Consider the following 23298-nt stretch of genomic DNA (forward strand, 5'->3'; position numbering starts at 1 on the left):
AATTCCAAACTAAAGGGATTAGATCAAACATGACATAGATATTTACTGAGCACCCTCATTGTGCTAGAATTTAAGAACCTAGATAAGAATTTTTAGAGAATGAAGAAAGTAGGTATTTTCTGTTTACCGAAGACACCTATTTCTCTTTGAGTTTTAGTGATGACCGCTGGTGGTTCAGATGGTAAAGAATCTGCCTGCAATGTGCGATACCCAATTTTGAGCCATGAGTCTGGGAAGATGTTCTGGAGAAGGAAATGGCAACCCACTCCAGTATTCTTGCCTAGAGAATCCCATGGATAGAGGAGCCTGGCAGGCTACCGTCTGTAGAGTTATAGAGTCGGACATGACTTAGGCGACTTAGCATACACTGTTCAGTTGTTAGCTTCAAGTCTTAGAGGTACAAGAATATACTGGTACATTTTATAGTTGGTGGCACTGAGATTTAATGAGATAGAGGAGAATGGAGAGAAAGTATATTCATGATTGTGATTTGACCAAGACATTAAACTGAAGTGATGTGGGACAGAGAGGAGAAAAAACAAGAATAGAAGGGGCAGAGCCTTTTGATGAAGGTGAAAGAGGAGAGTGAAAAAGCTGGCTTAAAACTCAACATTCAAAAAATGAAGATTATGGCATTCAGTCCCATCACTTCATGGCAAATAGATGGGGAAACAATGGAAACAGTGACGGACTTTATTTTCTTGAGCTCCAAAATCATTGCCTACAGTGACTGAAGCTACGAAGTTAAAAGACACTTGCTTCTTGGAAGAAAAGCTGTGACAAACCTAGATACCATATTAAAAAGCAGAGACATCGCTTTGCTGACCAAGGTCCATATAATCAAAGCTCTGGTTTTTCCAGTAGTCATGTATGGATATGAGAGTTGGACCATAATGAAGGTGCTGGAGAAGACTCTTGAGAGTCCCTTGGACAGCTAGAAGATCAAACCAGTCAATCCTAAAAGAAATTAACTCAGAATATTCACTGGAAGGACTGATGCTAAAGCTTCAATACTTTGGCCGCCTAATGTGAAGAGCTGACTCACTGGAAAAGACCCTGATGCTGGCAAAGACTGAGGGCAGGAAGAGAAAGAGAAGACAGAGGACAAGATGGTTGGATGACATCACTGACTCAATGGACATAAGCTTGAGCAAACTCTGGGAGATACAGAAGGACAGGGCAGTCTGGCGTGCTGCAGTCAATGGGTTCACGGAGTCAGACCAGACTGAGTGACTCAACCCCAAGGTGGTACCATCTAAGTACCTAGAATTTCCTTTGCTGGTACTATGATGCCAGGAAATGGTGGTTATTTAAATAAGAAAGGAGTTGAGGATAAGGAGGCCAATAATTTGAATGGGGAGTCTTGTCTCCTTTATTGCTTTCTCCATTGTACAGAGGAGAACTCGGTGTAATGTGGGATTACAAATAGTATTCAAATAGGGATACCGAAAAGAAGCAAGCAGAGGGTCTTAGAAGAAATCTTAAAGGAAGAGCTAATGAATCAAACTTAAAAAAATTATTTGATAACTTCATGGAATCTATGTATGTTCAATTGTGTTTTACATTGAGGCATTTTAGTGTACAATTGATAAGTTAAAATTGTACTCTTATCAGAAAGTGTCATTTCAGTTGAGATACTATGCAAATGAGAATGGAAAATTAATATGCATATTTCTTCTAATAAAATATGGTATGAATCCCTCTAGTATAAAATATTATCTGCACATCACTGTGTTGCTTTATTTCTTGGCCAGGTTCAAATTCCTGGAATAGGATTTTATTTAGTGCTAATGCTTTCATTAGGCAAAACCCTTTGGAATGCATTAAACAGAATTAAAAATCTCCCATTCACTTACTTGAACTCCAAAAGGTTCATTTCGTGGCGATAATCCCCCTGGACCATCTTTAAACTTGAGATTTGCTCAGAACTGGAAGCCTCTATCTTTTCTAAGAGCTGCATTACCTAATGAAAGTACAAAAGGGAGCCTTTTTGTGTGTGAACAAAACCACTAGCACTTACATTCATTATACTTTATTCCTAAAGGAGCCCAGAATAAAGACCTGAGCCTAAAGCATGCTTGCATTTGAAAATGATTTTTGTCAAAGGAATGATTCAACAGTTATAGCACTACCTTCAGGGAAAGAACAATGGGGGCATGTTCCCTTCTGCTGTCTATAATAATCTTTTTGATAAGAAACCATCTAATGATATAACAAAAGCATGCTATTGACATTGGTTTATCAGTTTGTTGGTTTGATTGTTGCTTTTCTTTGTCTCCCCAGTTACAATATAAGCCACTCTATCTTTTATCACCACTGTATCCTCAGGACACATTAGATGACCAATGGTACGGGCTCACCAAATGCTATTGAATAAATGCTGCAGTGCACAATTGGGCTCTGCAAAGAAAACACCTGAGTGGTCTAAGATCAGGCCTCGGGAATTTCTAGGTAGAATTCTGACATGAGCACAAATAAATTCCAAGTGAAATAACTTAGGACATTTTAAACATAGGATCTGCTCTCTCAGCAACTTTCAAATATGCAACTTGGAATTGTTAACTATAGTCATTATGCTGTCCTTTATATCACAAGGCATTTACTTTTATAAACTTTCTTGATTTGCAAAACCTTAGTAAAGTAGGAATGCTGCTGTGTTAGTCGCTCAGTTGTGTCCAACTCTTTGCAACCTTGTGAACTGTAGCCCGCCAGGCTCCTCTCTCCATGGGATTCTCCAGGCAAGAATACTGGAGTGGGTAGCCATTTCCTTCTCCAGGGGATCTTCCCAACCCAGGGATTGAACCTGGGTCTTCTGAACTGCAGGCAGATTCTTTACAGTCTGAGTCATCAAGAAACAGATTTATTGAGAAAGTTTATTTCTTCCATCAGAGGGGAAACACTGGGAACATTTCTGTTAAAGTCAGGAACAAGACCAGGATGCCCTCTGTCTCTGCATTATTACTTAATATTGTACCAGAGTTATTATTCAAAACACTTAGAGAAAAGAAATTATACATATGAAAATGGAAAAAGGTGAGGCCAAATGATTTTTACTTACAAATCATATTATTGTGTGTCTGGAAAAACCAAAGACCAAATGAAAAATTACTATAATCAAGAAGACAATTCATGAAGTATCAAATTAATACAGCCTTTATACACAACTAACAAGTAGTTAGAAGATATAATAAAAGCCCCATAACAATTAACTAAAAAAAAGGATGAAGTCTCAACATATATTTAAGATAAACAAATCTACATCAGGAAAATTTGAAACCACTCCTGAAGGATATAAAAACAAAACTGAGCAAATGGAAAGTACCCTGTGTTCTTGGATAAAACACACAGCACTATGACTATGTCAGTTTGAAAGTTAATTTTTTAATTTTACATGGTTTCAATTAAAATTAAAGCAGCGTTATCTGTCAGCTTACTTGCTGGACCTAGACAGACTAATCTTAAAATCATTTGCAAAAGCAGTTATCACTAGGAAAAGGGAAAAAAGAAACAGTGGAGAGACTAGCCCTATCAGATATTAAAAACACTACAAGGTCTCAATAATTAAAATGATAATGAAGGCAATCCTATTTTAGAAAAAGATTCCAAAACGGATCCAGGATTTGAATATAAATAAAGCCCTGAAAGTGTTAGAAGAAAATATAAGCAATCCTTTCAAGCCTTTGTGTGAGGAAGCTCTGTGACTTCAAATCTCAGAAGCCACATACACACGTAAAAAGAAGACTGATACATTCAGCTATAAATAGAGACCATGTACAAACCAAAAGTTGAAGGAGACGTGAAAAACTGGAAAAATGTATTTGCAGCTCACACTATAGGGAATCAACTCACCTTGCTAACGCATAAAGAGCTCCTGGAAATTGAAAAGAAAGAGGACAATAGCCCAACAGAGAAGTGGATAAAAGATATGAACAGGTAGCTCACTGGAAAAGAAATACAACTAGCTCTTAAATAAATGAAAACATGTAATAAAGGCTAATTAAAACAGATGTCTTTTCCTTTAAGAAAGGTAAATTCAAAAGTCAAACAACACTCAGCGGTGAGGCAATGGGAATATAGGACATATTATATATTGCTGGTGGGTATGCAATATGGTAAAAACTCTGCAGAGAGCAAGATCTTTCAAGAGAACAAGCACAGTACCTTTGACCCCACAATCCCACTTCTGGGTGTTTATTCTACAGACATAGAAAATGACATAAGTGCAAGGTTACACACTGTAGCATTGTTTGAAAGAGCAAATTAGTGAAAAGAATCCAAATGTTGATCCGTGAGAGACTGATTAAATGAGCTATTATACACAGAGGAAAAGTACACGGTTGTGAAAAAGAATGAGGAAGCCCTCCAGGTACTGATAGGATGGGCCTCTAGGATATGTTTATTTAGAAAAAAACAGGTGCATAGTCATACACTTATAATATGCTATCTTTTGTGTAAAAAGGAGGAAATAAGAATATGAATTTGTATTTGCTTCTACCTGTAAAGTCCTGGGTATTCATTGGAAGGACTGATGTTGAAGCTAAAACTCCAATACTTTGGCCACCTGACGCAAAGAGCTGACTTATTTGAAAAGACCCTGATGCTGGGAAAGATTGAGGGCAGGAGAAGAAGGGGACGACAGAGGATGAGATGGTTGGATGGCATCACCGACTAGATGGACATGGGTTTGGGTAGACTCCGGGAGTTGGTGATGGACAGGGCGGCCTGGCGTGCTGCGGTTCATGGTGTCGCAAAGAGTCGGACACGACTGAGCTGAACTGAACTACCTGTAAAAGCATATGGAAAGGATTCATAATAGGCTAATAAAAATGGTTCCCTGTGAGTAGCACGAATGGGTGTGATTACTGGGGACAGCTATGGAAGTGGAAATTCTCAAGGTGTATTTTCTCATATAGATTTGATTTTGAATCATGTATGTATTCCCTTAAAAAAACTAAGGAGAGAGAAACTAGAATCTAATATAACCTTTGAGGTTAGATGCAAAATTAAATACTGAGTTGTTACAAAGACTGTACAGTTTTCCTTACAGAAATGCCAGAATGTTTCAGCATTGGGAAATGCTTTGATGTAGCCCATTAGAAGGCCAAAAAAATAAGCTAACAACAAAAAACCCAAAACAAAAAACCAATCATGCTGAATTAGGCATTTGTTAATGTCCAAAAGGCATTTTATAAAGTTAAATGTTCAGTTCTAATAAAATTTAAGTAAAGTAGGAATTGATGGGTACTTTCTTAATATAATTAAGAATAAATCAAACCAATAGCCAACAGCAAAGACATTTCCAGTGTAATCAGGAACTACATAAGCTGCCTTCTTTGACCACTTTTATGTAACAATGTTCTGGAAGTTCTGGTCAAAGCCTTAAGTAATCAGAAAACTAGAGATAAAGCTGTTATGATTTGTTGTTGATATGATCACCTTGAAAAACTAAGATAATCAACCCCCAAACCATTAGGACTGCTTAGGTGGGTTTGTAGGGAGATGGACCAGCCCGATGGGGCTGCTGTAAGCTTTGTGCCCCCTCTGTACCTTCTGCTTTCTGTAGACGGACTCATATGAACAAATAATCAAGCACCAGGCTTCCATCTCCCCCAGTTTCCAAAGGGTTTCCACTTTGTTCTGCCCAAATGCCTTCAGAGGAGATGTGTTTCTCTCACACAAGGCACATGACAAAGTAGGGCATTGAAGAGCTTGCATTGGCTCTTTTCACTAAACCAGTGCCTGTGAAGGTGAAAGTGCTGTGCTGTGCTTAGTCGCTCAGTCGTGTCTGACTCTTTGCCACCCCATGGACTGGAGCCCGCCAGGCTCCTCTGTCCATGGGATTCTCCAGGCAAGGGTACTGGAGTGGGTTTCCATGCCCTCCTCCAGGGGATCTTCCCAACCCAGGTCTCCTGCATTGCAGGTGGATTCTTTAAACGTTTCAGGCAAAAAGAGCACAGAGAACACGGAGGCAGTGCTGTATTCTGGAGTGAGGGAACTACAGGTGGTTCAGCATCACTGGTATAAAGGGTGAGCCAGGAAACATGAGGGTGAGCTGTAGAGATACGCAGGGGCCAGTGTAGAGATGGTCTTTAAAATCCAGGCCAAAACTTGTGTTTTGTTTTGTAAGAAACATAACCCATTGCTAGGATGTAATGTGATGAACTCAGGTTTATGCTGAACCTTTAATAGAAATAACTTCTATGGAAAATTCCTTTGCTTGTTCTCTCCAGTTGTAGCCGGTGGGCCTTCCCTGACAGTCCAAGAATAGGATTCAATCCCTGGTTGGGGAACTAAGATTCCACATACCACATGGCAAGGCCAAAAAAAAAAAGAAGAAAAAGAAAAGAGAGAAGAACCTAGAAAGCAAGGAAATGATGGCAACCTTAGAATCAGGTAGCATATGCTTCCAATGAGTGGCTGTTTTGGAACATAAGAAAATGTGAAAGTGTTAGTCTCTCAGTCCTGTCCGATTCTTTGTGACCCTGTGGACTGTGGCCCACCAGGTTCCTCAAGGCACTCATTAAGTCATGAGCTATACTTAAACCCTTTGGAGGAAAAGAGTTCTTTTGAGTAACTGCTGCTTGAGCATTTTGGTAAGTCATAATGATCTTACTTCTGGCATGCATGCATGCTAAGTCACTTCATTTGTGACCCTATGGACCATAGCCTGCCAGACTCCTCTGTCCGTGGGGTTCTCCAGGCAGGAACACTGCAATGGGTTGCCATTTCCTTCCCTAGGGGATCTTCCCATCCCAAGGATCGAACCCGCATCTCTTATGTCTCCTGAGTTGGTAGGCCAGTTCTTTACCACTAGCACCATCTGAGAAGCTCTTACTTCTAGCAGTAGTACATAAGAGTTTCAAAATTTTTCTGTTACCTTCATATCCAAGTTCTTAGAAACAGTTTGTAAGGAAGACATCAACTCCTGAATTGTTTTTTCAAGTTGCTGGTGCTCATTTCTGATGAAGTGAATATCTCCAGAAAGCTTCATGATGCTGGAATCACATCTAGTGGCAAGATGAAAATTAGATGTGAGATCGATAACATTTTTAATACTATAGTCGAATCTATGCATTCATTTGATGGCAAGAGTTCTAAAGTTCTTTGAATAGTGATTTGGCAGACGTAGGAGCATATACAGAAATCTCCCTCATCTTCTTCTTTTTTCCTGAATGAAACACTGGCCCAAATTAAAGCATTCAGTTGGAGCAGATGAAGACATTGGGGAAAACTCGGTAGATACAGATTTTCAGCCATAAGATATATTAACTCAGTTATAGGAATTCCAATAGATTTTGAGGTTTGGGGGCATACTCCCTGGTGCCTGCGGTTAGGCAAAATTAAAGCTTTTTCCTCTTCTATATTGTGTTCTGAATCCTCTTTCTTCCCTTTAGCCCTCTTTTCTTATCTCCCAGATCATCAATTCCCCTTTGGCTAGATAAAGTGTCCCAGCCTACCAGAGATTCCCAACCCATCTTCAAAGGACAGCATCTTTTCTCTTAGCCCCAGTGAAAACTCCTGCTCCTTAAGTGGCCTCAGTTAAGTGTTGTCTTAGGACAAAAAGGATCCACACTAAGACATGTATGAGGCTTAGGCGTATAAGGTGGCATTTGGCATTTTCAGGGAGGAATCCTAGTGAAATGGCATTGAAATTCAGATTAACCATCTTCCCAGGATGTCAGGGAATCCCACCCACTACTCCACTCAAGGCCTCCCTTAGGAGAGAGCAGGCGACTTACTGTATTATCAGTTTCAATGCACTCATACCTGTGTGGAGGGTAGGACAGAAAGCCCTGTAGGGTTGTGTTTTGTGTATTAATAAATGAGTTACCAGACATCACTTTGAAGTTTGCCCTTTTATCAAGTAACCGTTTTGACTGTTATCAAATAACATCTATTAGGAACTATATTTTCATATTGTCACGATAAGTGCTATAAACATTGCTTTGTGGCTGTCAACATTTTCTTTAGGATCCAAAAGTGACTTTCTTTTTCTTAATTTTGGTGTCAAATTTGAGCTAAAGGTGAGCTAACCTCTTGAGAAACCTCTTGAAAGGACACCAGATCATGGATGAGGGGTGGGCAGACTGCCAGGAGGAAAAATCAGGGATTAATCTGATTCAAACTGGAAGCACCTAAGTCACGGGCAAAAGTCATTTTACACATTTGTGTATATAAACTGTTATTGTCAGAACAACCTCACTGTTGGTTAGAAGGGAATCAAAGGCTATAAGGAAATGGGCTTCCCAGGTGGTGTGAATGGTAAAGAACCTGCCTGCCAATGCAGGAGACATAAGAGAGAGGGGTTCCCCTGGGTCGGGAAGACCCCCTTGGAGGAGGGCATGGCTACCCACTCCAGTATTCTTGTCTGGAGAATCCCGTGGACAGAGGAGCCAGGCGGGCTACAGTTCACGGGGTCACAGAGATGGACACGATTAAAGCGACTTAGCACACACAGGGAAATAGTTGTTGCTATCACTACTGCCAGCCACCTCTCACCCAGCACACCTGCTACCTGCTCAGGGACCACTGGTTTGTGTGTTGTAGGTTCATGGTTCAGGATTTAGTCAGGTAGATCAGGCTGTGAGTCTGGCTTCTACTGCTTCCCAGGTTTGTGAGCTGGGACAATTCTCTTAATGTCTGTAAGTTTCAGTTTTCCTTATCTGAGAAAAGTGAAAGTGAAGCCACTCAGTCGTGTCCCACTCTTTGCGACCCCATGGACTATAGCCCACCAGGTTCCTCCGTCCATGGGATTTTCCAGGCAAGAATACTGGAGTGGGTTGCTATTTCCTTCTCCAGGAGATCTTCCCAACCCCGGGATTGAACCTGGGTCTCCTGAATTGTAGGCAGATGCTTTACCATATGAGCCACCAGGGAAGTCCTATCTGAGAAAAGTGGGTACCAATGCTGCGGTCCCGCATGTAGCTGCAGAGTCTGTCCCCTGCAAAACTCCAGGGTGTGCCAGACACATGGGGGTAATGTGTACAGTGTCTCCTGGAATGCTGTATGCTCAGCCTTCCAAACCATAAGTGATTGTCCTGAAGAGTGGTCCTGCATAGGGTTATTTAAGGATAAAAGGAGATAATGAATGCAGAGCATTTAGCCAGTACCTGGCATGGAGGAAGCACCCACACAAGATCAGCAGTTATTTATTTCCTCAGCTTGAGAGTTATCATCTAATTATTTTCACCCCATCCCATTCCTACCCAACTAGCCTAACTCCACCCTGAGATCAAAGATTAATGGTTTTTCAAGGCTGTACTCCATATTTTAAAAGAAGTTTCTCTTTCTCTCCTTTGAAGTGATTTTATTGTTTCTATGAAAATAACAAATTCCTGTTATAAAAAAATTACACACAATACAAAAAAAGAACAAAGGAGAGTGTTAACATCATCTCAAATCCCACTTTTCAGAAATAATCATTGTTAACATTTGGTTATTATTTCATTCACCATTATATGTATACACATCTTATATAGACACATGGAGATAGGAAGAAATAAAATAATTTTAGAATATTCAGATTATATGTATGAGTTTTAGTTAAAAACATTACATTGAATTTTAATTTAATTTAACCTAAGGAAAGGTAACTGTAGTGAAAAATGAAGCAATTGCTGAACTTCAGGTGTATGTGTATGTGTGTGTATATATACATACACACACCCCTACTACAAGAGATATTTCTAAAAATGAAGTTATAAAAAGCTATCATAGATTGGAATCATTGTACTTTTTACAACTACAATTCAACTTTATTCTCCGTTGACCCTATGCCAAAGGGGAAAAAAAAGAAATGTTTATATACTTGCTCTTCCAACAGTTTTTGTTAATGGGTTTTCTGTTTTAAAAATATCAGATTAAACATGTACAGTGTGTTCTGCCGCTAGAGTTCCCGCTCTTTAACCTTCATTCTATATTTAGACTCTATTAGACAGTCATTTTAAAATGTATGCATTTATTTGGCTGTGCTGAGTCCCAGGCACAGGACACAGGATCCTTGATTCTCGCTGAGGCACACAAACCCCTAGCTGTGCCATGTGGGATCTCGTTCTCTGACCAGGGATTGAACCCAGGCTCTCTGCACTGTGAGTGTGCAATCTTAGCCGCTGGACCACCAGGGCAGTCCCAGTGTTTTAAAACTATGATTTCTTATCTGAGATCCTTATTTTGATTTATTCCTTGGTTGGCCAGATTTTGTCATCTGGAGTTCAAACAAAGGGGCCATGAGCATTGGACTGTTTACATCCTTGAACGCTTGAGAATGCCCGTCTGTTTGTTCTTTGAAAGGTAATTTGGTTAAGAAAACATTATTGAGTCACGTTTCTTTTGTTCAGAACAGGAGAGACATTTCTCCCTTCTCACCTGACAGTGTTTGACGTGGACAAGTCTGCGATGACTAAGTTTTTTCTTTTCTTAATGGGATCTGTTTAGTCTGCCTAGATGTCTAACGATTCTTTTTCACTTTGCTTTCTTCTAGTGATTCTTTCTTTTTGATAATCAGTGACTTCAAACCAGGATATCTTGGTTTAATTGCGCTCATATAAATTTTTCTGGTGTTGCAGATTTCCCCTTTGATCTATAGATTCTAATCTCTGTTTCAAGAAATCTTTCTTCTCTTATATCCATATTTTTTTTCTTCTGAAGAATTTGTTCTTCTTCTTTTGGAGCTCCTCTCAGTTCTCTGCTGAATGGAGTCTCTGTTTTCTGCCCTATACATCATTTCTCCATAACCATTTTTATATGAAAAAACATTTTCTTTTTGTTTTGTGTGACTTGCTCAGGTTTTTTAAGAAATAATTTGTTTTCAGTTGTATGTATTCTTTTTGGGAGGGGTGGCTTCTAAAGTAGATTGAATCTCTGTAATATTTAATTTTTTTCTTTCTCCTATCCCTGAACAATTCTGGTTTATCTATTTCCTTTTGTTAGCTGATAACCTCTATTTTGGGGAAAACCTTTTTATCATTTATCAAAGTAAAACATGTTTGTAGTTTGAAAGTCAGTAATAATGAGAAGGCTAAGAACACACCACAGTGATTCCTGGCTCCGTCTCTCCCTGTGTCTCTTGGTTCCTCTCCCTGGAGGCAAGTGCCCACCTTCACCCACACTTAGGGGTGCAGCCCACCCCTAAGCCTGTGAGAATTCCATGGGGATGAAACCAGGTCATCCTCGGCTTATTCCAGGGCTTGAAAATCAGTCTCATTTCTTCTGCTAAATCAGTTTCCACGTGTGTGCCTTCCAGGTTCCAGCGTTGCTAGGCTGATGTTCCCTGTCTTTGTGGGCTTACGTTTTAAAGAGAAAAATATTTTTTTACTTAGGCTTTTGGAAGGAGCAAAATTACGTGCGACAGTTCAACCAGCAATCTTTTTCTTTTGCTTTTCACGAATTCTTGGAAACCAGGAGTTTCCAAGAATTCAAGAATCCAAGTTTCCAAGAATCCAAATTTCAGACTTGGATTTGAACTGTTCCTGTATTTTTCCGGATAATTCCTGTCTTGAGGTGTATTCATCAGCCCTGTGCTTTTATCCATCTGTCTATCGATCCCCCTCTGCCTGGGTGGTGGCAGTGGCGGCTTTCACGCACAGATTCTTCGTAAGTCCCACTCTCCCATCCTCTGTGGTCCTGGCCACCCGCCGGTCAGCGAGGGTGTGTTTCGCGGGGAAGTAGTCCAGCTCCTCTACTCAGCCTCGTCGCTATCAAGTCTGTTGTTTCTTTAGACCCAGGGAAGGGGTGCATCTCCCCACTCTCTCCTCAAAGGCCAGATTGGTGTATCTCACAGCACATCAGCATCATGGATTCTTCAACATGATGCCATCACCTCTTCTCCTTCTTCAGCCTGTTGCACCTCAGCCAGTTTCTCTTAGGCATAAACTGGTAAGAAGGGGGGGATCCCAGATGATAAATGTCACGCGTGCCTCTTCAGCTCTGCGGTCTCTGCTATTCTGTGCTGCTGCCTTGAATCTCTCAAGGATATTTCCTATTTCTCCTGTGACTCACCCCATCCCCTAGGTTAATACTCATGTATTCAACAGATTTGGTCTATGCCTTTGGGGATGACGCCTCTTGATTTGGAGGAGATCATGATATTTCAGGTCGGAGGAGGATATTCGGTCCACACATCTGTTTGGTACGCGTGCTCTGTTTGTCGTTAGTGGTTGCAGCAACTTCCATGTTGTGTTAAAGGTGACATTTTTGTTTTCCTCCTTTTATTTTTACTGGCATGGAGATGTCTCAGGTGAGAAGAGTGGAGTAAAAATATCTTTAACAAGAAGTCCTCACTCTTTTCAAAAGTTGACAGTATCCAAATAATATCATTAGTGCCTCTTCAAAGGACGTGTCTTACACTTTTAATTGCACATCAACACAATTTAGTTATTTCATATGCAGATTTGAAATGTGAAAGCTGAGTGCCAAAGAATTGATGCTTTTGAACTGTGGTGTTGGAGAAGACTCTTGAGAGTCCCTTGGACTGCAAGGAAATCCAACCAGTCAATCTTAAAGGAAATCAGTCCTGAGTATTCATTGAAAGGACTGATGCTGAAGCTGAAACTCCAGTATTTGGCCACCTGATGTGAAGAACTGACTCATTGGAAAAGACCCTGATGCTGGATTTTGGAGGCATCAGGAGAGTGGAGGAAGGAGGAGAAGATGACAGAGGATGAGATGGTTGGATGACATCACGGACTCAATGGACACGAGTTTGAGCAAGCTCTGGGAGTTGGATGGGCAGGGAAGCCTGGCATGCTGCAGTCCATGGGGTTGCAAAGAGTCAGGCACGACTGAGTGATTGAACTGAACTGATAGGCAGATTTGCCTTCAGTTCAGTTCAGTCGCTCAGTCATGTCTGACTCTTTGAGACCCCATGAATCGCAGCACGCCAGGCCTCCCTGTCCATCACCAACTCCCAGAGTTCACTCAAACTCATGTCCATCGAGTCGGTGATGCCATCCAGCCATCTCATCCTCTGTCTTCCCCTTTTCCTCCTGCCCCCAATCCCTCCCAGCATCAGAGTCTTTTCCAATGAGTCAACTCTTCGCATGAGGTGGCCAAAGTACTGGAGTTTCAGCTTTAGCATCATTCCTTCCAAAGAACACCCAGGACCGATCTCCTTTAGAATGAACTGGTTGGATCTCCTTGCAGTCCATGGCACTCTCAAGAGTCTTCTCTAACACCACAGTTCAAAAGTGTCAATTTTTCAGCTCTCAGCTTTCTTCACAGTCTAACTCTCACATCCATACATGACCACAGGAAAAACCATAGCCTTGACTAGACGGACCTTTGTTGGCAAAGTAATGTCTCTGCTTTTGAATATGCTATCTAGGTTGGTCATAACTTTCCTTCCAAGGAGTAAGTGTCTTTTAATTTCATAGGGTCCCAAATAGTCAAATATGGATGGAGGGTTGGTCTGCTCTGGTTGCTTTAGAGCCATCATACATGGCTGTATGGCTGCCCTTCACATGCTGGCCATTTTCTTTTTTGCATACAAGGCTAATTTATCAAATAGAGTGCTGCTGCTGCTGGTAAGTCGCTTCAGTCATATCTGACTCTGTGTGACCCCATAGACGGCAGCCCATCAGGCTCCCCTGTCCCTGGGATTCTCCAGGCAAGAACACTAGAGTGGGTTGCCATTTCCTTCTCCAGTGCATGAAAGTGAAAACTGAAAGTGAAGTTGCTCAGTCATATCTGACTCTGTGTGACCCCATGGACTGCAGCCTACCAGGCTCCTCCATCCATGGGATTTTCCAGGCAAGAGTACTGGAGTAGGTTGCCATTGCCTTCTCCGATCAAATAGAGTACAAGATATCAAAATCGGGCAGACAACTTTGAGAACCTCATCTCATTGGAAGTACTTGCTTTTAAACTGCCACTATATTGGAGAGGGAAATAAGGTATAAAATTCAAAAGTACATAGTTGTTATCAAATATTGAGTTTGATTCATGAAGCAGTAAAAGGTTTGCTAGGACTTATGTTAAAATAATCAACTTAGTTCACTCTTATGCCAAGATGCTAATTGGAATTAAGGTCAACATATGTTGAAGGAAAGTAATTATTCTGCCTCAGCTGGTCCATGGGTCACTTGCCTGCAAAAATATGGAAAGGAAAAAGAGGAAGAGTGAATTTAAATCTCCTGGCTTTTAGCCAGATTCTGTTTTAAATCACTAGATTCAAGAAATTATCATAAAAGGAAGACATTTTAAGAAAAAATAAGACCTTTTCCTAAAATCACTGCTTCACATTAAAGAGGAGGTAAGTTAGCGATCAGAGAGCAAGACGGAGGACTAGGAGGCTCTTGATTTTTCCCTCATCCCTCAGATGCACCAAATAAACAGCAAAATTCAGATCCAATCCCTCTGGGAAAAATCTAGAAGGTGGTTTAGAGACTCCTACACATCAGGCAACTGAGAAAATACCCACATCAAAAAGGGTCAAAAAAGTTGAGATATACACATGCCACCCCCATCCCTGGTTCAGCACCTTACAGCTGGGAGGGAACCACCAAATCCCAGATTCTCCCTGGGGAGTGAAGTGTGTCTAGCTGCTATCCAAGAAACTGGCTCCCAAATCACCTAACTCTAGAACTGGGGGAGCTCCTCTGTAAGTCCCTTGGGAACCACAGGAAAACAAGTAGTTTTAAATGGTCACATGGTTTTAAAAATGGGCAAAACCCTGTCTAGATGTTTGCCCAAAGATAAGAGACAGATGGCCAACAGGTACATGAAAAGGAGCTCTATATTACGAATCACTGGGGAAATGCCAATCAAAGCCATGAGATGTCACCTCATACCTGTTAAGATGAGTATTATACGAAGTATTGGTGCAGATGTGGAGAGAAGGGAATCCTTCCACACTGTTAGCAGGAATGTAAATTGGTATAGCCATTATATAACATAGTATGGAGACTGAAAAGTTAAAGATAGAACTGTCTTCTGGAAATCCCCCTACTGGATATGTATCCAAAGAAAATGAAATGAATACATGGAAGAAATATATCCTCTCATGTTAACTGCGGCGGTATTCACAATAAACAAGATTCGGAAATAAGCGGGGTGTGTGTGTGTGTGTGTGTGTGTGTCTGTGTCTGTGTCTGTGTCTGTGTGTCTGTGTGTCTGTGTGTCTGTGTCTGTGTGTCTGTGTCTCAGGCTCAGTCTTGTCTGTCTCTTTGTGACCCTATGTACCCACCAGGTTCCTCTGTCCATGGGATTCTCCAGGCAAGAATACCGGACTCCAGTGACATGGAGTCACAAAATTTTTAGCCTCAAAGAAGAAGGAGACTTTGCCATTTGTGACAACATGTATAAATCTGCAGGATATTATGCCAAGTGAAATATGCTAGACACAGGAAGAACAAAAAGTTGTATGATCTTATTTATATGTGGAATCTACAAAAACCAGGGGCTTCCCAGGTGGCGCTAGTGGTAAAGAATCTGTCTCCCAATGCAGGAGATGTAAGACATGGGGGTTGATCCCTGCGTTAGGAAGATCCCCTGGAGGAGGACATGGCAACCCACTCCTGTATTCTTGCCTGGAATAGTGTTATCAGTGCACCACCAAATTGAACCAGATTCCAAGTTTGATTCAAGAGATTTTGGTGCTTATCTTCTTTGTAAAATCATGGCGCATCTAAGGAAAGTGGTGGGTTGTTTTATTATCTTGCTTCATTTAGCCAAATATTGTAAAAATTCTATTTATCCAATGTTATATAAAAGCATATATAATTTTATGTATTTTAGAAGTATAAATTATATATACACATAACCTTGTATATGTGTGTATATTTGTACCTATGTGTGTACACACATTCACACAAACATACACATGTACAAATTTTGTAGATTCTGTTTTCCTGATGTCTGTTACCTGCTCTGGACTTGGCATGGCAGAGTTTTAGTTTAGACTCACCTTGATTGCTTCAATAGGCTTCTTTGCATCTTCATATATTATTTCTGTACTCCACCAATTCAGCTACTACCAAAAGGTTAGTGAATGTTATCCCCTTACTTAAAATCATCCCATGGCTATTTATAACCTTTTACATAAAGTTCAAACTTTTTACTTTGACCAAAGATCCCTCATCATCCAACTCTGGATCATTTCTCTAGCTTCATCTCCCAATCTCCCATCTCTCCCTAAATACCACAACTAAAATAGCCTTCTCCCAGGGAAGCCCTGAACACGTCACAGTAACTTATCCCACAGTCCCTTTGCACACATCTTTCCTCCTATGTGAAGTACATTTCCTATCCCTGGCTGGTTAACTGCTACAGTCTTTCAAAACTCACCTCAAGTGTCACCTCCTCCAGGAAGCCAGTTTATGCCCCAATCTGATTGGCATATTCCCGCGGCACCGCAGGCTTTCATTACAGCACTCACCTTGTTGCTTATGTTTTCCCAGGTAGACTGTGAAGTTATAGGAAGACGATCATGTTGCTGAACCCCTGAACTGTAGAACACTGCCTGGCATTGGTGAGTGTTTACATTTTTTGTTGAATTGAATGGACGGATGCCCTAGGAAAGGTTTGTCTTAGGCGTTAATCACCCGATTATGCAGAGCAGATTAATGAGATGAAAGTGGGGGTGTTTCTGGAGAGAGGAATGAGGTGCTGGCGGGAGACAGTCAGATGGAAAGGTGTCCACGGTCAGCCACTCACGGGTCATCTCTGATGTGTCAACCAGAATGGTCCTGCCGTGGTCAATGCCTACAGATTTTTGCTGAGCTGTGCATCATGAATTTTTTCAGTCTCATACAAAAAAAAATCATTCAAAATTTTATTCTGGAATTCTTATATATCTTAAATGTTAAAGTCATTAAAATTTGAGACATCAGGGATTCTATATGCAGTTTTAAGGGCATGTCTTTGTATATAGATGTTGGCATTTGGACACCTGAGGGCTGTAAAGACAAGACTTGTCATTTGCAGATGAAACCAAACTAGGCATCCTGTATAAGAGGTTCTTTATAGAACCCTTGGATCTCACAGGCACCATGAGACTTTCAAATTTCATGATACACTTTCTCAGTTACTATCTTACCATTTAGCTTAAAGACAGTATTCTGTTTTCTACAATATAGAACTTATTTAGGGATGAGAATTCAGTGGCCAAAACTGACTGCTAAGCATTAGTTAACGTTTCTTCTCACCTGGCTACTCTTCCTCGAAGATCTCCAACTCCTTGAAGGTGTTTGTTGCTGAGGTCCTGTACTGCGAAATTAGTTCCTGTGGCCACCAGATCCCGAGCTTTTATTTGTTCTTCTATCATCTGCAATATTTGAGTTAAAGTTCCCATTAATTTCCCATCATACATGATAAGAAAATATCATTTATAGTAGAGGTTACAAACTGAGTGCATTTCCCTTCTTAGGCTGATAGTGCAAATGAGTGAGAGTCTTGGGTTGGATGCCATCCCTGCTATATCCGAGGGAGGCAGTGATGGCTTGAGTCCTGCTGACAGTTGCCAGGTGGGCATGATGGTTCAACAGTGTCTCAACAGAAGCTGGAAATCCAGATTTTATGTTAAATTGCTGACTTTGAAAATATTGACATTTTATTTAAATTCTTTATAAATACCATATGGGTCAAGCCAAACTTAGTTACTGTGCTGTGTGGATGTGACCATCCTTGACATTAACACTTTTCACAAAAACCTTTTTCATAATTGGTAGTCAAGTTTAGGAAAAGGGACCTTTCATATGGGATTAAGCAAGGCCCTTTATAGATTGAGCTGGAACTGTAACGAGGCTAATACAACTAATGAGCAAATCTGAATAAAACTGTTTCACTTACATGGAGTGGAAAAGGTTTATTGTTTTAGATTTTTTTTAGAGAACATGAGAAATTTATGGCTTGAATGTATTCAGATTTTGCCTTGAGTATCCATCGTCATGTCCTCATTATGTCTTAGTGTTTTGAAATGAATCTGACTACCCTATTCCACCAGCTTGGTGGTCCTCCAAACAGTGGGCTTTAGTTTTTGGCACTCATACATAAAAAATAAGTTGTTTCGCTTGTCCATAGAAGAAAATTATATCTCGGTTGATATTCAAACAAATACCAGTGTAAAGTTAAGACATATAAAATGTAATATATATTTATTCAGAAAAGTGTTGAGAGAATAGAATTTTTGAAGCACAGACAACTTTGTGCTTTAGGGGAGCAAAAAAGGTTAGTTTCTAGATGTTACCAAGGTCTGAACCATGTTAAATTTGTGATTATGAATGTTTTGAGGAAAAGAAGGATTTTTATAGGAAATGAATTATGAAAATTTCAAAGACTATGTACAGAATCTTGCCCGTTTGCAAACTGGCAGATTGAGACAAGCCAAGAGCAAATATAGCTTTAGCTGAAGACATACAAGTGTCAGGAATACTAGCTAGAGGTTTTTTTATGTCTTTGTGTTTTGGCTGGTTTATTTTTGCATACCTATAGGTGTTTAGTTCACTCAGGCCACCATGACAAAAAACCACAGACTAAGAAGCTTATATGACAAGAGGGATCTATTTCTCACAGTTCTGGAAGCTGGAAGTCCAAGATTTAGGGTGCCTGCATGGTTGGGTTTTGGGGAGAGCCCTCTTCTGGGCTGCAGACTGCTGACTTCTTGCTTCATCTTCATATAGGGGAAGGGGCCAGGGAGCGCTGTGAGGTCTCTTTTATGAGGGCACTAATCCGCTTTTTGAGAACTCCACTTTCATGACCCAAGTCCCTCCTAATACCATCACGTTGGACATTAGGATTTCACATAGGAATTTTGGTGGGGATACAAACATTCAGATTCTAACAGTAGGTGTTTTACTTTGTTTTGGTAAAGAATAGTGATAAAAGAGAACATGCCCTATTAAATAGGAAAGCTTTTTGAAATGAGTGCAGCTAAATAACTATGCCTAGCTAAATTGATCATTGTAATTTAGTGAAGATCTTGGTAAATGTAAGAAAGAAATGTGCCATATATCAGACTCAAAGTCAGTGAGGAAGGAATTTCACATACGCTGTTAAGATTTCTGGTTACTTATTCAGAAAACAGGGCTTCCCAGGTGGTGCTAGTGTTAAAGAGCCCACCTGCCAATGCAGAAGTCGTACGAGACTTAGGTTTGATCCCTGAGTCGGGAAGATCCCCTGGAGGAGGGCATGGCAACCCACTCCAGTATTCTTGCCTGGAGAATTCCATGGACAGAGGAGCCTGGCAGGTTACATCCATAGGATGACAAAGAGTCAGACATGACTGAAGCGACTCAGCAAGCATGCGTGCACTCAGAAAACAATCAGTTTAGATCTATACCTCACATCATGCATGAATATGTATAGATTTTAGAAAAAAATAGATTTAAAATATTTAAAAAGTTAAGCCATAAAACTGACAGATAATGGAGGAGATTATTTCATCTCTGAAATTTCTATTCTTAAAAGTAATGCAGGGCATCAAAAAGCAAAATATTGGAATATTAAACCTTACATAAAAGTTTAAAAAACTCATTATAAATAAAATTAAGATATAAACAACAAACTGGGAGAACATTTGTAACAAGTGTTACCGCCGAGGGTTTCCATTGCGTGTTGCAATCAGGATACACCTATTCTTGAGAACCGATAGCGTATGTATGTCTCTTCCCATCTTTTTGTTTAGTAACATCAACTGGTTTTTTAAATAATTTTATTTATTTTTACTTCATTGTTGGCGGTGCTGGGTCTTCATGGCTATAGACAGGCTTCCTCCAGCTGCGGCAAGCGGGGTGCTGCTCTGTGGCTTCTCATGGCAGTGCCTTCCTTGTTTTGCAGCATGGCTCTAGGGCATGTGAGCTTCGTCGTTGCAGCACGTGGGCTCACTAGTGGATCCTGGGCTTTAGAGCATGGGCTCAATTGTTGGGGTGCATGGGCTCAGTTGCTCCATGGCACATGGGATCTTCCCAATCAGGAATCAAACACATGTCTCCTAAATTGGCTGGCACATTCTTTACCACTGAGCCACTAGGAAAGCTCCCATCAGTTGGTTTTTGAAATCAATCACAGTGAATGTATTTACACCATAGAAATAGGCAAATGCTATAAAGCAGGTATTTTATCCCCCAGAAAAAAAACTGCTGATTTTTAAACACTTACCAAAGCATCCCTGCTTATTATTTTTAATTAAAAAAACCCATAAATAATAACTAAAAAGCACTAAATCAGCAAAAGATATTAACAGAATATCAGCAGAGAAAATGTAAACTGTTATAGTTGTTTTTAAGAGGTGAAAAGAAGAGAAAGGTGTCATTTCTATCCCATCAAATCAGCAGTGATTAAAAACAGTAAATCTCATTGCTGGCAGAGGTATAGTGAAAAAAGCTAATGGAAGCTAATGGAACTCTTGTATAAGGCTAATGGAAGTATACATAGATATAAACATTCTGGAAAACAATTTGGCAATAAGTGTCAAGAGTTTTTACAGTGTTCTTACCCCAGTAATTCCATTTCTAAAAACATATACAATAGAAATAATACAAAGGTAGATACATCTATGCACAAAGACATTTAAATATTAAGAGAATAAATAATCTAACCATGATTTATGCACCATACAAAGAACTTTTAATGACCTATGAAAGAGTTTATCATATAACTTTATATTAAAGGTATGCTTACAAACAATAGTCTCAGCTTCCTAAAGGGAATGCCTGGAAAGACCAGAGGCAGATGCATCTGGGTGCTTGTAGCAACTGTCATTTAGTGGTGAAATTATGAGAAATTTTCCCTAGGTTTTAAATTTATTTCCTAAACTTGCAAATAACTACAATAAACAAGTGTTGCTTTTATTAATGTAACTTGGGGAAAAAACGCAATAAAGCCATGTTGTTCATGAAACTCTCTTTTCCTAAATTAAAAATAAATTGATTTTCAATCTTTAATGAGCTGCCAGCTTAAGAAAGAAATATTTTGACTTTAAAAAGGAATAAGCAACTGAACTGCTACAATTATGGTTGATTAAACAATTTTTTTCATTTCTTTTAAAAACCCAAGGCAAACTTCTGCTCACACTTGCTTCTATCTTGCTGGCTGATTTAAAAATGGGCTGACTTACTAGGTTTTTAAAAAATACTTGAACAGCAACCATTTATCTAAATATTTATTACTTTATAGTCTTAGTTATTTACTAAAGGTAGTTTAGTAGTTTCTTCTTCATAATGTTTTAACTTCATATCTACAACATTTGTGCTGTGTGCTGTGCTAAATTGCTACAGTTGTATCTGACTCTTTGCCACCCCGTGGACTGCAGCATGCCAGGCTTCCCTGTCCTTCACTATCTCCTGGAGCTTGCTCAGACTCATGTTTATTGAGTCAGTGATGCCATCCAGCCATCCCATCCTCTGTCGTCCCCTCTCCTCCTGCCTTCATTCCTTCCCAGCATCAGGGTCTTTTCCAATGGCTCTACTCTTTGCATCAGATGGTCAAAGTATCTGGAGCTTCAGCTTCAGCATCAGTTCTTCCAATGAATATTCAGGACTGATTTCCTTTAGAATTGACTGGTTTAATCTCCTTGCAGTCCAAGGGACTCTCAAGAGTATTCTCCAACACCATGGCTCAAGAGCATCAATTCTTTGGCGCTCAGCTTTCTTTATGGTCCAGTTCTCACATCAATACATGACTACTGGAAAAATCATAGGTTTGTCTATTTGGACCTTTGTCAGCAAAGAAATGTCTCCACTTTTTAATACGCTGTCTAGGTTTGTCATAGCTTTTCTTCCAAGAGCAAGCCCATCTACAAACTTTAAATATTTCCTAATTCAGTTGTCTGCACAATCAGACCAGTCCTTGTCATTTTTCTTCTATATGCCCAACCCTTAACAGGACTGCAAATATTTTGAGATTTTATAGTATTTGGAAAAAAAGTTTTGGCTTTGTCTTTTTTCAGAGCTAATCAAAGATTGGAAAAGAAACTTTTAGCAAGATTTCTAGTATCTAGAAATGTTTTCCCCCTTAATGCTAAGAGTATTTTATTGGAATATAATTAATATGTATTAAAATATATAAATCAAAGCATATTTCTGGATAGATTTTGACAAATATAATTGACTATGTAACAACCACTGAAATAAAAATATAGAACATTCTAGAAGCCTTTTGATATTTCTGAGAATGCTGTTATTTTTCAATTACCGAGAAGTTTTGACTTCTAAATTGTCAATCCCCATGGCTCAGATGGTAAAGCGTCTGTCTGCAATGCAGGATACCTGGGTTCGATCCCTGGGTCAGGAAGATCCCCTGGAGAAGGAAATGGCAACCCACTCCAGTATTCTTGCCTGGAAAATTCCATGGGAGGAGGAGGCTGGTGGGCTACAGTCTGTGGAGTCACAAAGAGTCAGACACGACTGAGCAACTTCACTTTCGCTTTGACTCCTGAATTAGGATCTTCTTTTAGTGCCTGTGCTATGCTTGATTTTCTCATCATCTCAATGGCACTGAATCACGTATCTCGCCTTACTTTTATGACAGTTCATTGTCCTGGAAAAAGCTTTGGCCACCTTGAGAAGTAACATTGCCTCTTTAGGCACTGCTGACAATTCAGGATGTACTAAATACCAATAAAGTGCCTTTTAACAGCTCACCAAGATTTTTTAACTTTTCACATTCCCTCAAATGCATTATGGGGTCTACAGATAGAAAATAAATTAACAGATATCCTTAGGATTAAATACAAAGTCATGAGTAAGTCATTTCTGGGTCAATCTCATGGTTTTTGTCTAATCCACTGTTCTATCTAATAGGAGAAAAGGGCATGTATTGTGCGGGGGCATTGTTGTCAATTCTCAAAATTCCACACATATAAGGCCAGAGTTTTAAAGTTTTTTCTCTGGAACTTTTGCCTGAAAGTTGCTATCTGAGATTCATCATTCTCACTGGTACATTAAAAACTCTGAAAGATCTGTGGTAAGAATCAGCTCATCTTGGTTTAACACAATCATTTTCTCTTTTGATCAGAAATACTATTTTTCCTTTAATACCTTAAACATCATTCATTCATCCATCTGTTCAGGAGATATTGACAGGTCACTGATGACCTCTCATTCATTGTCATAGGTTTGGTGTGGGATTTGGCAGTGAACAAAATGAAGTCTCCGCCCTCACAAAGATTATATCTTAGGAGCAGAAACACAATAAGTAAGTTTAGACCATGGTGGTTTGTAATAAGCACTATGGATAAAAATAGGGTGGGGTTTAAGGGAGATTGTGACTATTGGCCTGTCAAGGAAATGTTCTCTGACAAGGGACCTGACGGGAATGAAGATTCCTTCACAGAAGTGTCTAGGAGAAGATGATCCACCCCGAGTT

The 23298-nt window shown here is 39.9% G+C and overlaps 1 protein-coding gene across 1 annotated transcript in view; it reads right to left on the minus strand.

Annotated features, from left to right (window-relative positions):
* The window catches only part of FAM81B (family with sequence similarity 81 member B), a 53529-nt gene that overhangs the window by 11278 nt on the left and 18953 nt on the right, over positions 1-23298 (minus strand). The window contains exons 5-7 of the mRNA XM_005683438.2: positions 17142-17260; positions 6878-7007; positions 1857-1963 (exon numbers count right to left, since the gene is read on the minus strand). Of these exons, the coding sequence (XP_005683495.1) occupies positions 1857-1963; positions 6878-7007; positions 17142-17260 (356 nt within the window). The remainder of the gene's footprint in view (positions 1-1856; positions 1964-6877; positions 7008-17141; positions 17261-23298) is intronic.

This window comes from Capra hircus, chromosome 7 (genome assembly GCF_001704415.2).
Source record: "Capra hircus breed San Clemente chromosome 7, ASM170441v1, whole genome shotgun sequence".
NCBI lineage: Eukaryota > Metazoa > Chordata > Mammalia > Artiodactyla > Bovidae > Capra > Capra hircus.